Source organism: Paramormyrops kingsleyae, chromosome 2, assembly GCF_048594095.1.
Source record: "Paramormyrops kingsleyae isolate MSU_618 chromosome 2, PKINGS_0.4, whole genome shotgun sequence".
Classification (NCBI taxonomy): domain Eukaryota; kingdom Metazoa; phylum Chordata; class Actinopteri; order Osteoglossiformes; family Mormyridae; genus Paramormyrops; species Paramormyrops kingsleyae.
This window is the reverse complement of record NC_132798.1, coordinates 11,516,860-11,539,635: the sequence shown is the minus strand read 5'-3', so window position 1 is coordinate 11,539,635 and position 22,776 is coordinate 11,516,860. Positions and strand designations below refer to the sequence as shown.

The 22,776-nt window shown below is 44.7% G+C and overlaps 1 protein-coding gene across 1 annotated transcript; it reads right to left on the bottom strand.

The window, feature by feature from the left end:
* Nucleotides 1–1,746: 1,746 nt before the first annotated feature.
* Nucleotides 1,747–21,024, bottom strand: adra1aa (adrenoceptor alpha 1Aa). The gene is made up of 3 exons (XM_023803306.2): nucleotides 20,784–21,024; nucleotides 9,060–10,703; nucleotides 1,747–3,292 (listed from the first exon to the last, which is right to left on the bottom strand). The coding sequence occupies exons 2-3, from the start codon at nucleotides 9,982–9,984 to the stop codon at nucleotides 2,724–2,726; spliced, it is 1,494 nt and encodes a 497-aa protein (XP_023659074.2). The 5' UTR covers nucleotides 9,985–10,703; nucleotides 20,784–21,024; the 3' UTR covers nucleotides 1,747–2,723.
* Nucleotides 21,025–22,776: the final 1,752 nt, after the last annotated feature.

The following is a 22,776-nucleotide window of genomic DNA, read 5'->3' as shown; positions in this document are numbered from 1 at the left end:
CCTTTTCCTCCAGAGGCGGACTATGAAGGCTGCTGATAAACAGATTGATGGGTTGTGTGAAGCCTGACAGCTAAGATGGCCAACAGCGAGATTTTCCTCTTTCCTCAGCACCGGCTACCCGCCTCCACCCTCAGCACTTTCTTGCTGTTTTTTTCTGCCTTTCAGATGAGCACCTAAAACTTTCCCCCAAAGTCGTCTCTCGGGCTGTCGGCTCAGATGCAAGCTTTGCTTTATGTTGGTTTCAAAGACGGCTCCGCTGTCACTCAGAAACGAATTAGCCAAGTAAACAGTAAAAGTCACAAGCAAAATATGCATCTGGAGCTCTCACATGACACAGCATTAGTGACTTGGTTTACATGCACTTTGTACAGCAAAAGCAGGAAGCACAGTACAAAGCCAGTTCTGACAAAATCAACTGTTCCCAGTGTCTCGAACATCGTATTAAGCTTGTTAGTACCAGTGCTGAAGAAAATGAAATTCCACCAAAAGTGGAAAGTGGGGTTACCTCTGCAGGACCCAGGAACAAGGTCTTACACTGGAATTGATTCACCACCAGCTGTATAAATGGGGAAACTGACCAGCTGTACTGTTAGTTTGGACAAAAATGTAAACAAAACTTTAGCTCAAAATATCCACTGTGCAATAATAAACATAAAATAATGTGCATTTCTTTTAAATGTGTAAACAGGGTACTTTTTCCTCTAACAGCTTGCAGTCTGGTTGTGAATGCTGAGAATAGCAAATGATCCCATATAGTCCACTGGGTTTCCATGTGGTTGTGGACCGATGTGTGTCTGCTGAGCCTCCATCTTCGCTGACACTCAGGCCTCCAGGTCACAGGCCTTGGCTCAGGGGTCTCTGTTCCCCCCCTCCCCTCACTGTGATATCCCCATCCTGCATGTGGGCGCTTCTGCCTTCATATGGCTTTCATTCCGTCCCTCTGAGGTCCCTGGTGAGGCCAGGCAGGGGTCAGCCCCGGATCAGTTCCCAGCTGCAACCCCACCGTACTCCAGGAGGTGCTGGGCTTACGGGTCGCTGCTGACATTCATTCCAGCTCATTCGATTAACAGACCTCGTTAAAAGTGAATTGTCTCTATTCAGCGTAACACATCTCACAGGCTGTAAGTGTGTGGCGATGCGAGTGTGATAACTGGGCACAAGCAGGAACAGGAACCAGGCCCTCCAGGAATTACAGCCACCCGTCTATCAATCTTCTGTACCACATATCCTATGCAGGGCTCCTCCAGGGATTCTAAAGTCGAAAATCTATCCTGGGGTTGGCCACATGGGGGCAGTCTGCTGTCTCCCACTATCGTTCCCTGCCCCCTCTTTGATGGATGCCACTTCCCTCCGCTTTCAGGTGCAATCTGGGACGCCAGGGACACATTGCCTATTGTGAAATGGTGCTTCCAGACTATTGGCGCACACCAACCTCTTTGTCAGCATGGACGGCCCAGCTTCAGCCCTGACCCCCCCCCCCCCCCCCCCCCCCCCCTTTCCATGCTGTGGTGCACATCAGCACTCTAGTGAAGCAGGCGGCTGCAGCTCTGAAGCACCACGCACACCTCTTGAGTTGTAAGAGGTGTCATTTTTTCAGGCCTCCTCTGAAATACCAATGAAACTTCGGCAGAGAAAATATTAGACCCCGCAAAGCATTTTGGGCTGCTGTTTATCACATCCCACCTCTGGGGGGGGGGGGGGGATTAACAGCCACACGGAGTGCGATTCTCTTCGGCGGGTAATGTACTGCCATTTTCAGGAGTGCTCGTGTCGTGCCTGGGCCAAGCCGTCCATCTACTTTCATTTCATCCTTCTGCAGTGGTTTCTGGGGGCGGGGGCACGGCGAGCCGGGATGCTGTCCCAGGAAGCGAGCGGCATGGGGCGGGAGGCAGGGGGCTTCCTGGATGGCAAGCACTGCTTCCCACAGGCCGCCACACTGACGACAAGCAAAAGCGCTAACACAAAAAACGAGTGAAAAAAACGTAATAAAAATACAGTCATACGAAATTGCGCAATGCATACACGCATTAAGAACAATGCAAAATTAATTAAACCGCAAACCTTTAAATTAATTCAAATATATGTGTAAAAAAAACATAATTTACGTGAGAAACATTAAGAAAAAGTCTTAATTGTGTTTAGCTGTGCGTAGATCTAGGATACAAGGCTGGTTATTTGTATAGTAAACAAGTACAGGTAACACACTTTATATGAATGTTGCTGAAAAAAATCAAATAAAAGCCACACAAAGAAATGTCCCCTTCAACCAATCAAGGGCCATGTAGCAGAAGCCAAACAAAGAAATGTCCCCTTCAGCCAATCACGGGCCATGAAGCAGAAGCCAAACAAAGAAATGTTCCCTTCAGCCAATCACGGGCCACGTAGCAGTTTTGTTTGAATGTGGTGTTCTCTCAATTCTTGTCTATGTGACCAGAATGCTTGGCTATCATGTTCACATTGCCATTTAGCTGACACCCTCTACCTATACTAGCTGATAGAGAAGGAAATTATCCTGAGGCGAGTGAGATTAAGTACCCTCTTGATGGTCCAACAGAAAGCCCATCCTAGGATTTGCAAAGCCACAGCCTTTTATTTTCATGCATCGGGTCACGTTGAAGCCCACATTGCTCAGAAGTACTCTGGCATGGGTGTAACCTGCTTCATTATATCTCCAATGTTAAAGGACCGAGGATCAGAAACATGTTTCTCGAACTCCGTCTTGCCTACACTGGTTCACCAGTCCAGCCAAGGGAGAGCTGGTGAACCTTGGTGGTAGGAGGCTGGGACATGGGAGGTGTAGTGACACTATGGGCTGGGACCTGTGGGTGGGGGGGTCCCCGGACACAGCTGCAGGCCATCAGAAGACGTTTGCTGCGGGCCCGGGCCATCTGTGCCGCTGTCCGGGTACCGGGGTCCTGAGCGGGGCTCGGAGTGGGACTGGGCTTCAGAGCACGACCGTGGCCTGGACACTGGCTCGGAGTGGGACTGGGCTTCAGAGCACGACCGTGGCCTGGACACTGGCTCGGAGTGGGACTGGGCTTCAGAGCACGACCGTGGCCTGGACACTGGCTCGGAGTGGGACTGGGCTTCAGAGCACGACTGTGGCCTGGACACTGGCTCGGAGTGCCCCGACGGGTCAGGCACTGAAGGCCCAGAACGTTCTGGAAGGCCCTCTTGAACTCCTTACTGGAGCAGGGGTAGATGATGGGATTGATGCAGCTGTTGAAGTAGCCCAGCCAGAAGGTCACCTTGAACACAGTTTCTGAGGGTCTGTGGGCTGGGAAAATGGAACCTGTATGACAGATAAAAGGATGGCTAATTAGCAGCAGGCACAGACAGAGGAGCATTAGCATCTATCTGCGTGTTACAGAGTGTATCACTTTACATCATCATACTATATATATATATATATATATATACAGTACTCTGAAAAAATCTTAGACAGTCAGAGATATTTATCTGGGTAGGAAGTACATATTTGGTGAGAAAAATTTCACATTAACTAGATGAATAGCACTTTGGTTCATAAACCTCTCCTCAGGGGGCATCTCTGTCGTTCAATGCATCCATTACATTTCAATACCAGCACACAATTAATGAACTTATTTAGTTAAATAATTCAATGAATTATTGTTAAGCCAAATAAGGTCGGATCAAACGCTGGGTGTATATTGGATGGTTGCTACAAATCCTGGGGTGACTTCAGGAGAAAGCTTTGAAATGGTGAAGCTGCTGCTCTTTTACAGACATAGTATAGTTTTGCATCAACATGAAGATCATTTAGACTCATTTTCTTGATTTTATTGATAAAATATATGTCAGATGAGGTTGACATACGTACACCTCCAGTCAAAAGTTTTTGCACACACTGAGATTTTCTACATTTGCATGTTACTCACTTAACATTGCAGTATGTTCACCGTTCGAGTACCTTTATTAGCAAGAAAATGTCATATCTTTGATTCATCAAAGTAACCTCCTCTAGCAGTTATAACAGCAGAGAACATTCAAGCCATTCTTTTCTACAAGGGACATTAAATACTGCTCTGTATCATGGGATGAAATAGCTCACTAGTGCATTTAGAGTTCTATGACAGCCTAGAATTGACTATGTCATCACCACACAACCAGTTAATAGGATGTCAGACATGCACTGTTATATACTCTTTCCATGTCATAAAGGAAACTTGTTTTATTTGACTTATATTTTCATTTACAATTGTTCCCTAACAGGAATTTAAAAAATCCACAAATGGAAAAGTGGTAAAAATGTTTGACTTGAACATCGTCACTTTTCCAAAGTTTACACAATATATACTTTATGAGCATAATAAATTTGTATCCCATTATAGCGCTCACTGGAAACAAAATAAGAATGCTGATGCTGTAATGTTGGAAATAATTTCTAGAAATTATTCCATTGGATTAAATATGTTTAAGTATGTACGTATTCATTTGGATTACAATAAAACAGGTAACGTGTCACTCATAGCTGTATAAAATATTTCTCAAAAGTAAAATGTTTTATTAAGGATAATCAAATATAACAATTAGTATATAGATTGTCCCAACTCACAACCTATGAAGGTTACAACAACTCACACATATGCACATATGACCAAAGATTTTTTTTTTTTTAATTAAGAAAATAAACAATATTTTTATTTATTGTTACAATATTTTTGTAACAATAAATTTTGGGCAGTCATCTGGCTAACAACGCTACGCCAACCAACTCCTTCTCACACGCATCTCCCCGTCTCACTCTCCCTCCAAGAGCGATTATCCTATTCCGACATACCTCTGTCTCGACATACAACCGTTCCGTCTGAATGGAACCCAGTCGTAAGTCTGGGATTGTTCGTAATTTATTTTAGTGCTAACTTAGACATAAAGGTGGAATTCAACTTGCAGAGGTTCTGACAGCAAGGGAACATAGTCTGGCAGTGAAGATCCAGCTTCATTTAAATGTAGCTGCCGTCTAACCTCCTCTGTCTGGCGTGGAAAGGTAATTAAATGGGGCAAAACCACAGGTGGCCCTCAAATGATTGTATCGTGCTCTGTCTGCGGACCGGGAACGAGCATCTCACAGGATATTCTACTGTGACGACAGAAATCCGACTTGCAGAGGCGTTTAAGAGACAAAAAGGGACATGATAAAGAAAACAGGATTGAGAAAAAGAGTTTGTATTATTGCAAGATATTTCTGATAAAATCATATTAATTTCCCTCTTCGGGTCGATCTTATGCAGCGGCCTGCATTATGTAAACAGGGAACCAAATCAGCTATATTCACATTCCAGTAATTTTGTAGAAAAGATATAGTCCACGTTAATAAAACATAATGTGAGTAATAACGGGAAAGTAGCAGGATTCTCAGGAAAGTGACGGTACCCTGAGCGGCACTTAAGAGCCGGAGCACCGGCACCCCTCCCCTCCCGTGGACCATTCCTCACTCCCGCTGTGACGGAGGGATCCTGTCCTGCGGGACACGGGTGGTGGGGGGTAGGGCTGGGAGGGGGAGGAGCCAGTTTGTCTCTGTCGTGCCGATATCAGGTAGCTGTCAAGGTGGAGAACATTAACCGGGCTCACACTGTTTCTGGGGGGGCGGGAGGACATCTAGGCATCTATGCAGGGTTCTCACTGACACTGATGGCTGACGATAGAAAGCTCACCCACCTACCTTAGCCTGTGTGCAGTAAACTTTAGCAGTGGAATAGGACTGGTGGTCTTCCATCTAACTCAATACTCATGCTGATCTGAGTGCTACGAACAGCCATGGATCTCCGCCAGGTTGGGGCTCTTCTCTCCCCCACCCCCCCCCCATTGCCGTTATGGAGTCCTTTACTCCACTGTCCCCACTTTGCCCTCCCCAGTCCTGGAAGAGCCCATCCTCTCAATCACTCGCTCAGCGCTTTGTGCGCTTTGGCATTTCTCAGGTGCTTCTGGGGGGGCAATTGAAAGGTTTGACTTGTTTATGAGGGGTTGTGGGCGGGGGCTTCTTTCCTACTGAAATGTACGGAGAAGCGAACGAAAACTTTAAATCAAAGTGAAAAAGCCGATTTCACGACGTCCTTCCAGACAGCTTACCATCCCGAGGCCGGGAGGCAGAAACGACCAGGAGCTTGTTAGCGCCTCGCCGACCGCCCGCTCACGCCGACCGCTCCTCAGTCTCATATCCGACACGCCCTAAATCTTGGCATCTGGCATTTCATACCTTGTCAAAAACGGCAGGCCCCTTATTAAACGCCTACAGTGTCTGCATCAAACGAAACGGGGCTGTTTGGGAAGGGTAAATCCAATCGGTCAAAAGTCAGATTATCTTTTTGTTTTGTTTAGACAAACCTCAAAGCAGCCTTCAATGGAAAGGCGAGAAATGTTCTGCCTTATTTACACTCGCGTCATCCGTCAAGCTGCACAAAGGGCTTTACAATGATTTACATGCATTTTCACAGGGAGCATCGAAAAATCCAGAATGTCAATATTGAGAAAAGAGGAAAATGACTCCCTGATCCCTTCAATAAAAAGTGGCACTCAAGAATAATAGTGTCTATAAAATAACATAAGTAATATAAAAAAGGCTTGATCCTGGATGTCAGCAGCTGGGACCACGGGAGCTGGGGGGGGGGGGGGTCGCGGCGAGTCTGGCAGATGCCTGGGCCACTTCTCTGGGTCAAAAAAACATGTGGGTGAGTTCTCAACACACTGGTGTAGGTCAGCTGTCAATCACCTTAGGCCCCTCCCCCTATGTCCCTTATACACAAAGCATGGCATGAGTATAAAAACTCCAGGGGTGCCACTAGATATTTTGGGCCCCACGAAAGCACATCATATTGGGCCCCCAACCCAGACTGATCCAACTACACTAAATCTTTCAGGGCCCCCGTCTCTCAGCAACCCTTGGAAACATCCTAAGTTCCCCCGCTTTACGGCACTGTTTGGAACAAAGCTGGCTTTTCCATGTTGTATAAGATCAATGAAGGTGCGAAAGGAAGATCGATATTGTGCAGGATGTCCACGTTTGTAATTAATGTACTGTTGTTTAAATGTTATCATGATTGATGTTCAGTGTTGGTTCGATAATCAAAGTTTAATCTTCCGAACAACAGCCGAATCACGCTGGTGACAGTGATGAGAGAGCAGAGGTCTGCTGTTATCAAGAGCACCAGGAAAAAGCACCACCATGCAGCCAGAAAGTACACGAGAATAACGCATGTGGTTTTTGGGTGAAATGGAAAAGAAAATCACACCAAGCTTATTTGTGCACCTCTGGGGTCTCCCTCCCTGTTCGCTCCGTTCTCTTTAAAGAGACAGTACCGATTTTGGCAAAAGCTAATCCGTGGATTTCACGCACCCCAGGTCAGACTCTAACACACTATGCAAAAAGTGGGAGCACAGCTGAAGTAGATGCCGGCCTGTGTTTTCCCGGCATCTGCGCCGTGACACGGAGGGGCGTGAGCGGCGTCTGCTAGCATTTATCCCTACACCATCACAAAGCAGAGTCTTGGTGGGGGGTGGGGGGGGGGTGAGGATCGGCTTGCTGTGGGCAAATCAAAAGCTCCGTGGGGATGGAAAAGTTAGCGGGCTGCTTTCGCACAATCCAATGACATACATAACTGTGCCGTGAGAAATGACTCACCAGAATCATCCACAGAAAAATATTTAAGCTACACAAATGAACTTCAGCCCATGTGAATTAAATTTCTATATGCAATTTGCTGTATTTCAAATTTGGAAGCTGAATATAACAGACTGGATTCCCCGGATATGGCTCTTCTACTTCTGTTCCCCTGTTAGGTTCCCAGTTAAACATAGAGACGCTAAGCCGCGTGCACATATATCACTGTGGAGCACAGTCCACCCACAGGCCTAGACACAGAGACCTCTGTTGGCATTTCCACCACAACAAAGGCGGCCAGCTTCATGACAGCAGTCAGGCGGTACGTTCACGGGCCTATGTAACCCTTCAGACGCTATCATCCCAAGGGCCTGGCCTGCAGGCTCCCCCTCTACTTGTTTTTGAAAGACGAGTGCGGCCAGCTGAATGATACGGCAGGCACGTGATGGGGGCCAGTCCAGCCGGCTCCGATATCTCCATGACAGAATATGCATTTGCCTGGGCTGAGCGAACTCCTGCATCTGGTGCATCAACTGACGCGTAATTATAGCATCCTAAAGCCCCCTTCCCTCCGTTACGCGTTTGCACACACAATCACACGCCACAGGAAGCTCAGAGACACCGATTAGCATCACTGGCTGCCTTTGGATCATGGGAGACCAGAGATACGTGAAGGAAGACCACACAACACAGGGGAGAACATGCAAGCTCCACACACACGCACACGCACACGCGCACACACACACATGGGCTGTCTACTTATATAATTACTGAAGCAGCCAAAAATCACAAATGACGCATGAATGACTCAGTACAGACATCCCAGCTCTCCCGGAAGTTCCGGGAATCTCCTGCAAGCTGACAGCGGTTCCCTGAGACCCGCGAATGATGCGCAATGTCCCGGAAATCTGTCATTCTGCTATTCAGTGGCGGCACAATTAGCCGACACAGAGTTTTACTGCCATAGCCCCAGTCAGCATTAGGCTTGGGCGGCATCTAATCTTTAATGCCATCATACCATCCATATATTTTACTGTGGTATACAGCATTCTGTTTTTTTTAAAAAGCAATGTAATTCTGGCATTTCACAAAGTACAGCGGGGTGGGGTGGTGTTTTCAAACAACCCCCCCCCCCCCCCCCCCCCACCACCCCCGGTTATCCATCAGCATCCCTGCCTAAGCTAGGATGTCTGCAGTGTTACAAATAAAATGCAGCTTTTCTCTGCGTATTTTGACAGTAACTATCTGAGTATTTTGAAAGTAACTATTAAGAGTCGGTAACCATACAGAGGCTTAATCCTATAATCCTACGAGTTAAATTGACAAAAAAAAAACACAGCACTGACTTTTCTATTCGGAACGGTATTTACGGCCCGAGCGGCGGAGCAGACAAGGCCTCGGCCTGCAAACGGCGGCGCTCAGCGTGACGGGAGAGACTCACCGATGGGCAGCACCAGGAAGAAGGGCAGCCAACAGAGGACAAAGCAGCCCACCACGATGCCCAGCGTCTTGGCGGCCTTCTTCTCGCGGGAGAACTTGAGGAGGCGCAGGGTGAAGTGCGTGCGGCTGCGCATAGCCTCGTCATCGTTGGCACACGCGGCGGCGTTGCCACGGTGCATGCGGAGCGTCACGCCATCGGGGTCAGAGCCGGCGGCCTTGTGTCCGTCCCTGAGGCCGCGTGTCTCTCGGCGAGCCACCACGTAGACGCGGCAGTACATGGCCAGCGTGATGGCCAGCGGCAGGTAGAAGGAGCCTATGGCTGAGAAGACGGCGTAGGCCGGCTCCTGCGTGATCCGGCACACGGACTCGTCTGGCGGCGCCGGCTCCCTCCAGCCCAGGAGCGGCCCCACGGAGATGGTGATGGACAGGGCCCAGAGCACGGCCAGCGCCAAGAGGCCACGCCGGCGCGTCACGATCGAGGGGTAGCGCAGCGGGTAGCTGACGCCGATGTAGCGGTCCACGGAGATGACGCACAGGCTCATGATGGAGGCGGTGCAGCAGAGCACGTCGACCGCAGCCCAGACGCTACACAGCGGGCGCCCGAACACCCAGCGACCCAGCACCTCGAACGTGGCCGAGAAGGGCAGCACGGCCGCGCTCAGCAGCAGGTCGGCCACCGCCAGGTTGGCGATGAAATAGTGCGTGACCGTGCGTAGGTGGCGGTGGCAGGCCACTGACAGGATCACCAGCGTATTCCCCAGGACCCCGAACACCACGAAGACCACCAGCACCAGGCCCAGCAGAACCGCCTTGGCCACATTGAGCTCCGGCCCCAGGCTGTGAGAGCACCCGGAGCAATTGGGCGGTAGGAAAGCCAGGGTCTCATTCCCCCCAGGCGGGGGCATCTGGCCGGGGTACTCTGCCATTCTTGGAGGAGGCAGGGATGCTATTACATCTGCACGAGGTTCCTCATCATGGAACACACCTGGCTTTTTCCTCAAGGAGACGCAGAAGCAGACGGAACATCGGTACGTCGTCAGCGCATTGTTGAAGGTCAGTGACGCTCGAGTCTGTGCGACGCTGCTAATTGCTGATGCTCCAGATTAGAGTAGGCAGCTACAAACTGATGGAGCATATCAATGCGATAAATAAAACGTCACAGTCGCTTAAGAAACGCAAAGTACATCCTTGGCGATCTGTTTCCTGGTGATTTCCAGAAATGCTCTGAGATGGATCGACAAGTATTTACCCTTCTAGCTCCCCCCATCTCCCGCTAAGCTCACCTTGACAGTTCTTTGACCATTCTCCCCCCCCATACATGTCTAGGAGTGATATGCTTTAGACTAATAGAGTTTGGCCCTTCACTTCCTCCTCATTGGATTTTCTTGCAACACTGCGCGCACAGTTAGCCCGCACTGCCATATCTCATTTAGTTTGACTTCAGGGGACACTGGACAAAAGCTCGCTCCCATTCAGCATTATGAAAAAAAAAATACACACACACACAATCCATAAAATGATGCTGAGAAAGCCGGGTGGAATCTGGCCAGGGGGGTGGGGAGGTATTTTTGCTGAAAGGGTTTGTCCATCTCGCCGGTCACCTGCCTGAATGCAGGAACGAGTCCAGACTCCTGACTGTGAAACCCTGAAAAACAGAGAAGGAGACCCCAATGAAGTCCTCACCTCACCAGCCATGACAGCAAGCAGAAGAGCAGCACCTCAACCTCAGCAGAATTTAGCGGAAGCTAAATCGCGTGATCTTCAGCACGATGATGTCATGAGCTCTATCCGTCTCATGACGAAATGCACACCTGCCGCAGATAACGCCCAAATCCGAACCGACCAAAATAGCGGGGGTTTATCTAGCAGTGGTCCAGGTGTGGCGTTTCAGTCGACCCTTTCATCTTGGCTCTCAGGACGGCATGTTTCTGCACATCCGTAGCCCTGCTGCTGACTCTGATGTTCAGGTGTGCTTTGATCAGGTAAATATACAGCCTCCCATCTCAAGCCAGCAGTGTGGTGCCTCCCACCACAACCGCGCTCCATTTTGCATCAAGGAAAAAAAATCACTTTCTTTGAGAGGAAAATTTGACCTGGAATCTCTGATTACATTGCGAGGAAAGCAGGGAACATGCTGGGTCATCAACTGGTTCCCATGCTAGAATCCTTCTTGTGGTCTACAGTCTATGGTACACATGAATTGACAAATAATTAATAAAACCATGTTTGACTGAAACTTGCCTGATTTGTCAAGGTATAACTCAAAAATCTATTTTTATGTATTGCATTTCACATTTTAATTCTAGATGTACAATGACTTCTGCGATGGGCTGGCCCCCCGTCCTGGGTTGTTCCCCGCTGCGGATGCCCCGCGACCCAAAAAGGGTAAGCGGTTTGGAAAATGGATGGACGGATGTACAATGACTTTCATTTCGTTCTGCATATAAAGAGAGCCCCTGAGTTTGTCTTTATGTTGAATGTGTTGTCAGAAAAATAACTCCCAATATATTCATAATAATTCTACAGTAATAAAAATAACTACAGTACATATAGTACTGTGCTGCACCTCGAGCCGACGAACTGCTGAAGCCACACATGACTCACAAAGTAGTGCGTGCGCTCGTCATTACGAACCTGAATTAATATAATATAATAGGCTTTATGGTGGTCTGTTCGTAAGTACGGGTTGTCCGTAAGTCAGATGTTCTTAACCCGGAGACTGTCTGTAAGGAATATACTGTAATACATGCTTCTAAACACAACATTCAATCTCCCCCTAGCAAACAGACATGGTTTGAAGTTTAATCTGTGTCCTTCTAAAACCACAGCATTTCAGGACTTAATTTAACAGAAAAGTTTGCTTCACTACTAATGAGTGATGCGGAACATCGCCATCCCCATATGCAGCAATAAGCAACAACAAACTAATTAGTACTGAAGTAGCTCTATTAATAAGATTCAAACATTCATCAGCTAAACTTATCTTTTGGCTATTCAAGCATTCAGAAATGTAATTATACATGGATTTCCTGGCACAGGTAAAATGTGTGTCAGGCAGCTTAAAGCTTATTGTGAGAAAAGTAAATAACAAAACAAAGAACATTAAAAACAAGCTGTGGTTGCTACTGATACTGGTATTTATTAATAAAGCAAAACACATTACACATTATCAGTGGCTTCTAATTATTAGCGAGGGAACAGTTTAAAACATCATAGTGTAGTCAAAAAGGAATGAAAAAAGTTTTTTTTTATCAAATGATTTCAAGGTTCCAAAATGGTTTGGACATGTACTTTTTTCATTTAATAAAGTATGACATTAAGTGGCTAGACATTACCAAATAAGGTAGTTATACATATTGATCCATCTGGAGCCTGCGGCAGGCAGCATATGGCAGGGAAACGCCCCGGACGGATGCCAGTCTGGAGATGCCAGCTCACCAATCTTATATTGCCCAGATATAGGTATATAAGAACTAAAGGAATCACAGACTTCCACAGTCGAAATGGGAGACATCCGTCACGACACAGCAAAGGCCTGGATGCTTAGTTAATTTTGTTTTTTGAGGGGGGGGGGGGGGGGGGGGCAAAGAAAAGGCATCGCTGGAAAAAAATTCTCAGGTAGAACTGGTTGGAATATATGTGAAGTCAAATGGTTGAAAATGGTATAGCCCAAGACAACCAAACAAAATGGTATGGCTCAATGCGACCAAACAAAATGGTATGGCCCAATGCAACCAAACAAAATGGTATGGTCCAATGCGACCAAACAAAATGGTATGGCCCAATGCAACCAAACAAAATGGTATGGTCCAATGTGACCAAACACTGATCCTTTTGCCTCATTGCTAAGCACTATGTGTGGCACAGGGCTAACAGAGCAAATTACACTGATGTATCTAGTGGCATCACAGTAATATTGTGGGAATACTGGAAGAATATTTGTTTTCCTGAAGGACACTGATCCGGAGCTCAGAGAAAAAGCCACACTGGAATGGCTTCTCCAGTATTGAAATGCGTTGCTCACCAATAAGCCCCTTCAAGATTAACAGAGCTAATTTAAAAATAAGAAATTATATTCAGCTAGCCAAAGCTGGCAGGGACTGACCCAAGCTGACTCAAAGCCATAATTAATCCCAAAGAAATACCAAATAAATACCAATATGCATTCAGAGGGCAGACTAATTTCTGTTCATTTTGTTTGGGTTTAGTATGATGTTATAGCAGTTTATGTTTACTAGAGAGCACAATCCAGGTGAATTCAATTTTATCTGCATGTTGAAGCTGAATAAAACATAAAAAAATGAAAATGGTCGAAGAAGACGTATTTTAGCCACCATATGTAAATTACGTCAAAGAAGATTTTACTTTTAATGTTTCTATCACACACTACGGATAATTTGGAGATGCTACTTAGCATGACCACAGATCTTCAACCTGAGGGTGGAACCGACAGGAAACCCATGCAACAAAGAGAACATGCAGAGAACATGCAGAGAACATGCAGAGAACATGCGCACATATAGAGCTGAAGAAGCATTCAAAGCCCCCAGCGCTGGATGTGAACCAACTGTCATTTCCATCGCTGTGTGAACTGGTGTAAACCCGCATGCCATGCACCTCTGCTACACGTGTGACACTCTCTGTTTGTGAGCTGCCAATCAATACTGAAATGCAGCCGGCTCCCGGGGAACTAAATCCTAATCCCCCTGTGCCACATAGAAAAAGGGGATGCAGGCTCCTTAATCCCACCAACATCGAGCCAAGATAACCGGCCTTCCACACCTCCACAAGCGGAACCCTGCACGATTCCAAAGGGACTCCTGAAGCTTTGGTCAGTTATTTCTAATTCAATCTAATTCAATTGGTAACTACGCTAGAGTCCCTGAGCTCAGGGCCATTGATCTGACCACACAATCAGCGATGGGGGTGGATATGGGGGGGGGACTCAGTGACGCAGAGATAAACCAGTGTGAGAAGATAATAGAGAAAGCAAAACAGGCATAGACTGTAAGGAAGGAAGGGCAGTGAGGTAGAGACAGTGATGAGCAGTGGGCAGTGATGGCACTAGGGATACTGAGAGAGTGAGAGTAAGCAGAAGGTGGTGAAGCTATGAAGTGGTGAGAGCAGAGAAGGATGGGTCAGAGAGAGGCGGAGCCTAAAATTGCAGAAGCACATAGAGGACAGTGAAGGACAGTGAGGGTGCAGAGGGCGCAGAAAGGGAGTGAGGGTACAGAGAACAATAAAGGACAGTGAGGCAGTTAGGGCTGAGAAAGGCATGCAGTGAGGGCACAGAGAACAGTGAAGGAGAGTGAAGGTACAGAGAGCTCAGAAAGGCAGTGAGGGTACATAGGACTGTGAAGGACAGTGCAGCTGGGAGGGCTCAGAAAGTCAGTGAGGATACAGAGGACAATGAAGAACAGTGTGACTGTGAGGGCTGAGGATGGCAGTGAGGATGCAGTGGACAGTGAAAGAAATTGCAGCTCTGAGTGGTCAGAAAGGCAGTGAGGGTACAGAGGACAGTGAAGGACACTGCGGCTGTTAGGGTTCAGAATGGCAGTGACAGTACAAAGGACAGTGAGTGAAGGGTGGGCAAGCTCTGGTAACAAAAAACTACTGACAAATAAAAATGTTGCAGTGTTACAAACTGCAGTGTCACGTAAGCCAGGAGCCTATTTATGGAATCACAGGGTGTAAGGCAGGGTTCACCCTGTAGGGGGGGCTAGAGAAAACATGGCATTTGGCCGCGAAGAGAGACGCTTCTGCAGAAAATGCTACATCCACCAGTTAAAAAGTGCTTTGAATCATCATTTGTCAATTTGGGCCCAGGACATAAACACTGTGGTTACCATCTTAAATCCTGCAGACACCCAGACCCAGACATACACCCATGCTAGACTAAAACCACAGTTTTAACACGCTGTACTGTTGACATCTGAATGTATTTTTTTATGTTCTTTTTGGTTTTAGGTTTCCATAGTGTAGTGGTGATCACATTCGCCTTACACATGAAAGGTTGGCGGCTCCAGACCGAGGGAGAAAGATGCATGAAGTCGGTCCTCAGTATCCATGGATTCAATCAATCGCAGCTTAGGGGAAAAAAAAATCCGGAAAGTTCCAAAAAGCTAATTCTGAGTTTGCCACATGCAGAGCACTATGTTAAATTAAGTAATGTGTAGGGATAGCTTACATCTATAAATGAAAATACAGAGTTCTTATACTTTTTATTATTCTCTAAACAGTTCAGTATAACAACCATTTACCCAGCATGCACATTGTATTAGGCATTATAAGAGATGATACACAGAAGGACGTGTCCAAGTTATATGGAAATACTTTGCTGTTTTGTATAAGGGACTTTAAGAATCTGTGGATTTTGGTACCTGTAAGGGGTTCCAGAACCAATTTCCCACAGATGCTGAGAGACCACTTTGTATGACTCAGCAGGTCAGGACTGTGCCCGTGATCAGAAGGTTGCTAGTTCAAATCCCATGACGGGGAGAGTGATGTTACTGTTCGGCCCTTGAGCAAAGTGCTTATCCCCAATTGCTCCAGGGTCCACTTGGCCCTGCTTTCACAATTCCGTGTTGCCTTGGATATTAGCATCTCCTGAATAAGTAGACTACAGAAAGTATTATAGCAGTAAATAACACTTAAAAAATGAAAAGGAGTGTATAGAAAAAAAAAAAAACATATATATATGTATATATGGAAGTACTTCGGCATATATAAGATTTTTGTTTGATTCAAACACTGGAAAACATCATTATGAAAATAAATGCATAATCATCCATTGTTTTCAGCTGCAAATATATAATTATTTTCACGTCCTTATAAATATATTATCATGTAGCACAACCCAGATGACCGTGGACTTTTGACGAGATGAAAGGCAGCGCTAGCGGCTAAGAAATCGCTACTGTTTGTGTGGGTTAATAACAAAACCCACAGCCCTGAAGTTCCAATGAGCAGAATAACACTCTGTGGGTCATGACATGGTGCATTGCTATCAAAAAGAGATTCTCACATTTTCTCTCTATTGTGTTTCCCGCCCCCTCTGGACAGTTGATACAGCAGAACCAATGACCATCACCTTCCCCATCAGACAAGGGTGCTTGTCCTCCCAGGTTTAGCTGCTGAGCTCCAGAATAAATTGTGATGTGTGGGCATAGGAGGCAAGGAACACTCAGGACCCACAGGGACGTCGGATGAGTACTGCTGGAGTAAGATGACTAATAGGTACTGTCTGAATTGTATAAACACCACATTTAACTCCATCACCGGTTTCAGCATCAAAAGCCACGGACCACCTGATCTTCAAAGCAGTGTTATGGAACCAAGTCCATAACACAGTCACCCAAGAGCTTCAGGAAGAGGGGCATCAGTTCAACCTTTTCCTTGAGACACAGCATGGCCAATGATAAGAACATCGGAAACGTGAGTCTTCCTCCATCGGAAATGTGAGTCTTCCTCCATCGGAAACGTGAGTCTTCCTCCATCGGAAATGTGAGTGGTATAAGTGTAATGAAACACAGCGTATCTATTCGAAAATGTTCAGAAGGCATTTTCATTCCTTAAGACCACTCTGGAGAGAACCCTCTAAGCACAAATGAAAGGTTTGAATTTTAGATCCCTGTGTATCTGAAGGGGCCAATTGCTCTTGTCATTGCAGAATCACACATAATTCTAGGAATCCATATCCTGTAACTTTGACTAATCTAACAGAGAAGTATGAAAAATGTTACCACCTAATGGTCATATTTGTTGTCCGAATCCATCAACAGATTTCTGACTTCCTAGCTAAGATCAATCTAATGCAGTGTTTTTCCCAACCTAGTCATCGGGGACACCCCAGACCAGGGTTTGGGAAGCACTGATCTAGCGCAGTCTAATTTGATAGCTTACAATGCGCAAACCTTTCTTTTCCTACATCCTAATTTCTACTATTATTCAACTATGCAAGTAAACTACTGCCTTCAAGTCACACGATCACACAGTCAGCAGGTCAGGGTCATTCATCCAGGGGGAACTGAGCTTACACTACAGCCCCCACTACATACAGACATCATCCATCCAGCAATTCCGGGTTTAAGGCACACGGTCGTGAGGGTAATAAATCACGGCGGTGACACTGAGCTGTCATAAAGGGCAGCTGAGAGCGTGTTTTCACAAAGGTGCACAGAATGTACTTGGTGCTACAGTGAAGGGAAACTCTCTCCCAGCACCACTGTGTGGAATACTGCACCAGGAGGGGAAAACCAAGTCTCCGCTTGCATTTTTGCTCCACTGCCATGGGCCAGATCTGGGGCGCTCCGTTTTACTGTATGACTACATGCGCAATTTATATCTATCTCTCCTACAATCTCAAACTCATTTGGAAAGGTTTCCACTCTTTGTCAAGTCAGGGCACTAGAGTTTGGGGGAGACTAGATAGGCAATTAATATTCTCTGCCCTAATGGCCACAATGTGAAGAAAAAGCCCACTTCTTGGTGGAGTCCACCCAGCACAGTAGAGTTGGGGGGGGTCACAGGAGAAGGTGATAAGAACTTAGGTATGTGTTTGAAGAAATATTAAAGACAGGGGTTATAGCAACGGAGGGAAATGTGAAATTCTAAACATGGTCATCTTGCAAAAACCTCTGATCTTCATTCTCCATACTACAGGCAGCCTCATGATTCTTGTCCACAACTGAGCAGAAAGGAAGGTTCAGGTCACTCAGTTTTGACAACAAAGAGCACTTTTGCTAGGCTAACTGATCGGCTCTCTTGAACGTCTTGCTACTGAAGTAAAAAGGTTATTTGGGTATGGCTGAAAATAATAAGCAATTATGTGTCATTTTCCTGATCCTGAAGTCCCTTCAACACGAATTAAGAAACCCCTTACTTTGTGCATCTCATCAGAATGTTAATCTGCTACCAGCTCAATTAATTGAGGCCTTGCATCTTAACATGCCACTGATGGGCTGAGAAGAATGAATTCTGCCTTCCCTGGTCTTTTCATTCAGCCCTATGGCAACTAAAACCATTCATCATCACAAACTCATGGTAACAAAGTAAATCATCTAGTCATCGTTTCCCTACTTTTTTCTCTTGGTCTGTATAGCAGAATAACAACGCACATTTAACAGGATTCCCACTCCTAATCCTTGGAGGACACCAACAAACGTATTAAATGCATTCAGGGTTCAAGATGCATTAAACATTTGAATCACAAGAATATTGTTTAAGGCCTGAATAGTCTGAACAGGTTGTAATGCATTTGTGTGTATTTGTCATATTTAGGTATCTCTCTTCCAACCTACGAACTAAACTGTCAAATAGTGTCACTTTGTCCATGTTTCTGTAATTGATGATCTATGGCGAATTGAATACAGAACTGAATTTGGACTGAATTTGCAGGGGTCTTCAAAAAAAGGCAAATTTGTTGAAAAAAATTAAATTATATATAACAATATTTCAATACAGTACAAACAATTTCCACAGAATTCTATTGAATTTTGGTCCCAAGGTCTAAAACGCTCAACCACTAGAAACCCTGTAGTTTAAATCATGATTGTGGTTGGGGTTATTCAATCAGCATCTGTTGTAGCAATTCCAAAAAGTGAGGTCGCCACGGTCTCTCCACAATAGTAAATGCACCCTAAAATACTGTCTTTTTCAAGCAAGCTAGGAACTTGTGTGACTTGTTACAGTGAGTCTAAAAGCTTGGTGATAAATATGACATATGAACTAAGTTGACAAAATACACCTCAGAAATAATCTCCTGGCGTTCTCAGTCCAGTGACTGATCGGCTGCCGCAAGATGCATCATGCTGTTCCACAGCCTCTCAGCTCAGCTAAAATGTATGTTATATTACACAATATATTATTTAACAGTATATATACTGTATATTACATTGCTGCTGTTGGGTAACACAGAACATTATAATAACGTACTTAAACTCAGACTGAAGTTTTTGATAACTGGCACTGGTGATTAAACCAGGTTTACTGAAATGGCATTAATTGGCCTAAGGAGGTGACATCTAAATTTCTGAATGATTTCAAATTCAAATTAATGGGATAACAGTAAACCTTTATTTTTCAGACATTTTTTGCAGCTTAGAAACCAGAAATCCCAAGAGGCCAAATGTGTGCAGTGACAGTTAGAAGGGCAGTTACAGCGTCAGCCGGTGACGATAATTCCCTGCGTCACATGACTGCACCGACAATGACATCATAATGTCACCTTTTGCTATGTGCAATTCCACTGGCAATGAGTATCAGTCTAGATTTAAGTTTTAATTTTTTCATTTATTTATTAAACACATCAAAGTAAATAAGCATGCAGTTGGATTTAATAAATATCTTGGGAGTTCGTTATAATAAGGAGCAATTAAAATATATCTCCATGTCTAACAGAATGTCATGTAACATCAATCGTCCACCTTCCGCTTGAAAAAATTGTGCTTACGTTTTCACGGACATCTGCTCAGGTTTTCAAGCAATTTCATCCAAAAATCTATAATTAACTTATATAATGTTGCTTACTGGCTGTGACCAAATGAATGGCGCTTTAAATAGCACGCTTTCCTCTGCAGTCTCGGGTCTCCCCCGTCCTTTATCACCAAATGCCACTTGATTGAACGAGATCATTCTTTCAGATGATAGTGTCGGCTTTAACACAACAGGCAGCAGCTATGAAAAACATATCTGTTTTACGAAAAAGAAATTTAAAATAATAACACAAGGCGTTTATATGCATTAGACATCTTCATTAGTAAAACCCCGGGCATTTCACAATCAACAGCTATAGAAAAGTTAATGAACCGGAAAACACGAAAATGAAAAATATAGTCGCGAGAATAACAATGATATTCAAAGCGTACCCGACAACAAAAACTATAAAATCTACACACCGCCGTATATAAGCACATACACATATATGTCTACTGATCATAATATTATCATTAATGATACTAATAATAATAATAACTACGCTGTGGTTATTATTTTTTATAAAAATAACGTATGCTTGATTATGTATGAGCATATCTATGTATTTATGGGTATGTTACCACATGTATCACACGCGAAGGAATTTGTTTGCAAACCTCCCTGCAAAATATGCAGCGGATTGAAAATATTCGTCAGGACAATTTACGTGGACACAGACAAAGCAGTGTAATTGCGCACATCTGAGCTCTTCTGTAAATCTCAAACCATGAGCACTTCTCATATTTAGGCTACAAATAACACAGAACCAAACTGTTCTGCTATCTCATTTCAAAATGGCAAGAATTACAGTAGATCTGTACTTTCTCCGCTAAATTGTTCACTAAGTTCAGTTCAACGCCAGTTTTTTTACCATGAGGCACATAATACAGCTCCTACAATACAGTCTAATGAAAGTCACGTTTTGTTTTAGAAAAATGTTTTCATCTGTAGCCTTAAGTCAGTTTTCAGTTTTGTAATTAATTGCTCACCAATTATCAAAAACTACCGCCTAGTGAGGTAAATTTAAACGATACTTGCATGTTAATTTATTACGTCTTGAAATGTCTGTTCATAAAGTTCAGTCGCTTGATTTTGTTTTTGTTCTTTATTTTGATCCTGCCACAGACGATGCGCACTGAATATAATGCAAGACGGTTTTGCAAAACATAACTTTACAGTCAACAGCGACATTGCATACAGCGAATGCATGAACGGTTCAAAAAGGAATATATCGAGGATTTGTTATCCTTACGTGTCAGCACGCGTGCCCAAGTACCCCGAAGTTAATAAGCTGGCGGCTCCTCCGTGCTTCTGCTCCCCCACCGCGATCCTGCGTTAGATACCGGCAGCTTCAAGCTGGAGCTCCACTCGCCGGCGAAGTGATTAAAGCCTCCCTCCACACGCGCTTACACATATTTTACTGTCGCCTTTTTATCCCCCATCCTTACTTGATCGCTCGCTCCCTCTCTTTTCGCATCCCATCAGCTGGAGTGTCTCTAATCTTAACGCGAAATACGTGCCACCCAGTAAAACACGGCAGAAACGTGTGGACGCGGACGGGAGGGGGGCTTGGGGGTCCATTTACGATTCAGGGCACGGTGCACTAATTTTACATTAATATCACCGCATTTTAGAAGTCCATCCGCTGTCTCTGTCAGACCCAATATTCTTCTCCTTGGACTGTACTCAGATTGGTCATAAGAAGTTAGCTACATCATAGGCCTACATAACGTAAACTCGGGTTCAAATCGTTTGTGACATGTGCCATTTTTCTGAATAGTACTTTGTAAACTGTTAAACTATTACTTAAAGTAACAACTGCTTATACGCATAATTACCTAAGGAGCGACCACATTTACCTCTATACATAAATTATACACAAATATTGCCTGTTCGTGACTTGCTCCTTTTCAGACTAGATTAATCGTCGGCAAAGGTGTATATTGTATGCACAATTTATTTCTTATTGGGTATATATTTAGATACACAATATATCCACTTCCTTTACATTCTCTCCTATTTTAATGTAATGTCTGTTCCAATTGAAGGTTGTGGTGTGTCCTTTTTATTACAAATAAGAGATTTAATGACTGAGTGCCAGATGACAACAACGGAAAGATTATTGCTTTGGAAGTTATGATTTGAATGTATGTTTTGACATTGCTTATATTTTAACATTTCTAATGCCATTTCTGTTGTAATATTATTGCTTATGAGATCATTGTAGGTTTCCTAAACCAATTTTGACAGCTCATGTGCTCAACAGTACTTACCAATATAGGTTACAACACAAGCAGCCATGACGGACAATCAGTTGGTCTGTTTACAACTGTTGCAACTGAGCTACCTGCTTCCAGAATAATATAACGGCATCCGTTATCCATTTCTCTAATTAAAACAGAAGATTGACAGTTTTCATTCCTGGTTCATTTTCCATTCAGTGCTCATAATCCCAGGTGTATTATCAGAACATCTGGCTAATGTGATCACTTCTTGCCATTCACTGGACCAAAACTGATTAACCGCATAGCCTTAAAATATACATATGTCTATACATGACAATTGTTAAGATTATCGAGTTGCATTAGACACATATATTCATCCATCTTCTTTAACTGCTTGCACAGTGCAAGGTCACATTGATCACAGAGTCAATTGCAGGGAACAAACACAATTAATAATTTACAGATGCTGATTCACCAAACTACAAATATGGGGAGAAAACATGCAAAATCCACAAACTTGCAGCCATGATTAATTAATTATGTATTTATATGGCACTTTGGAATCTGTGAAATGAAAATTAAGTTTAGGCACCATCTTGGAAACTTTGTACTGGTTGGAATTGGCAATATTGGTTCTTTCGAGGGGTTATATAAAATTGAATTATTTTTCACAATTTCTGCCAAATTCTGCGGCCTTCTCCCTGCTCTGTGAGCCGTCCCACAGAGGCCTGTCAATACTGAAAATAATAAGAGCAGCATCTTTTCATCCTGTGAATTTGGGAAAACTCTGGCATAGTTTCCGTGCCCTTAAGGAACTTTATAGGGGAGTTCGATTTACACGTGGACTGACCTGAGGCAAAGAGAGCTGTGAGGCTTCTGAGGCTCGCTTCCTGGTGTTTGGCTGTCTGGGACGAGCCCTACGCATACCGAGATGCACCCAGCGGTAGTGTGTGTCCTCCTGATTCACGCTACGGAGTGCAGAGTGACACGCAGGACAGAAGAGTGCCAAAGCAGAGAGAA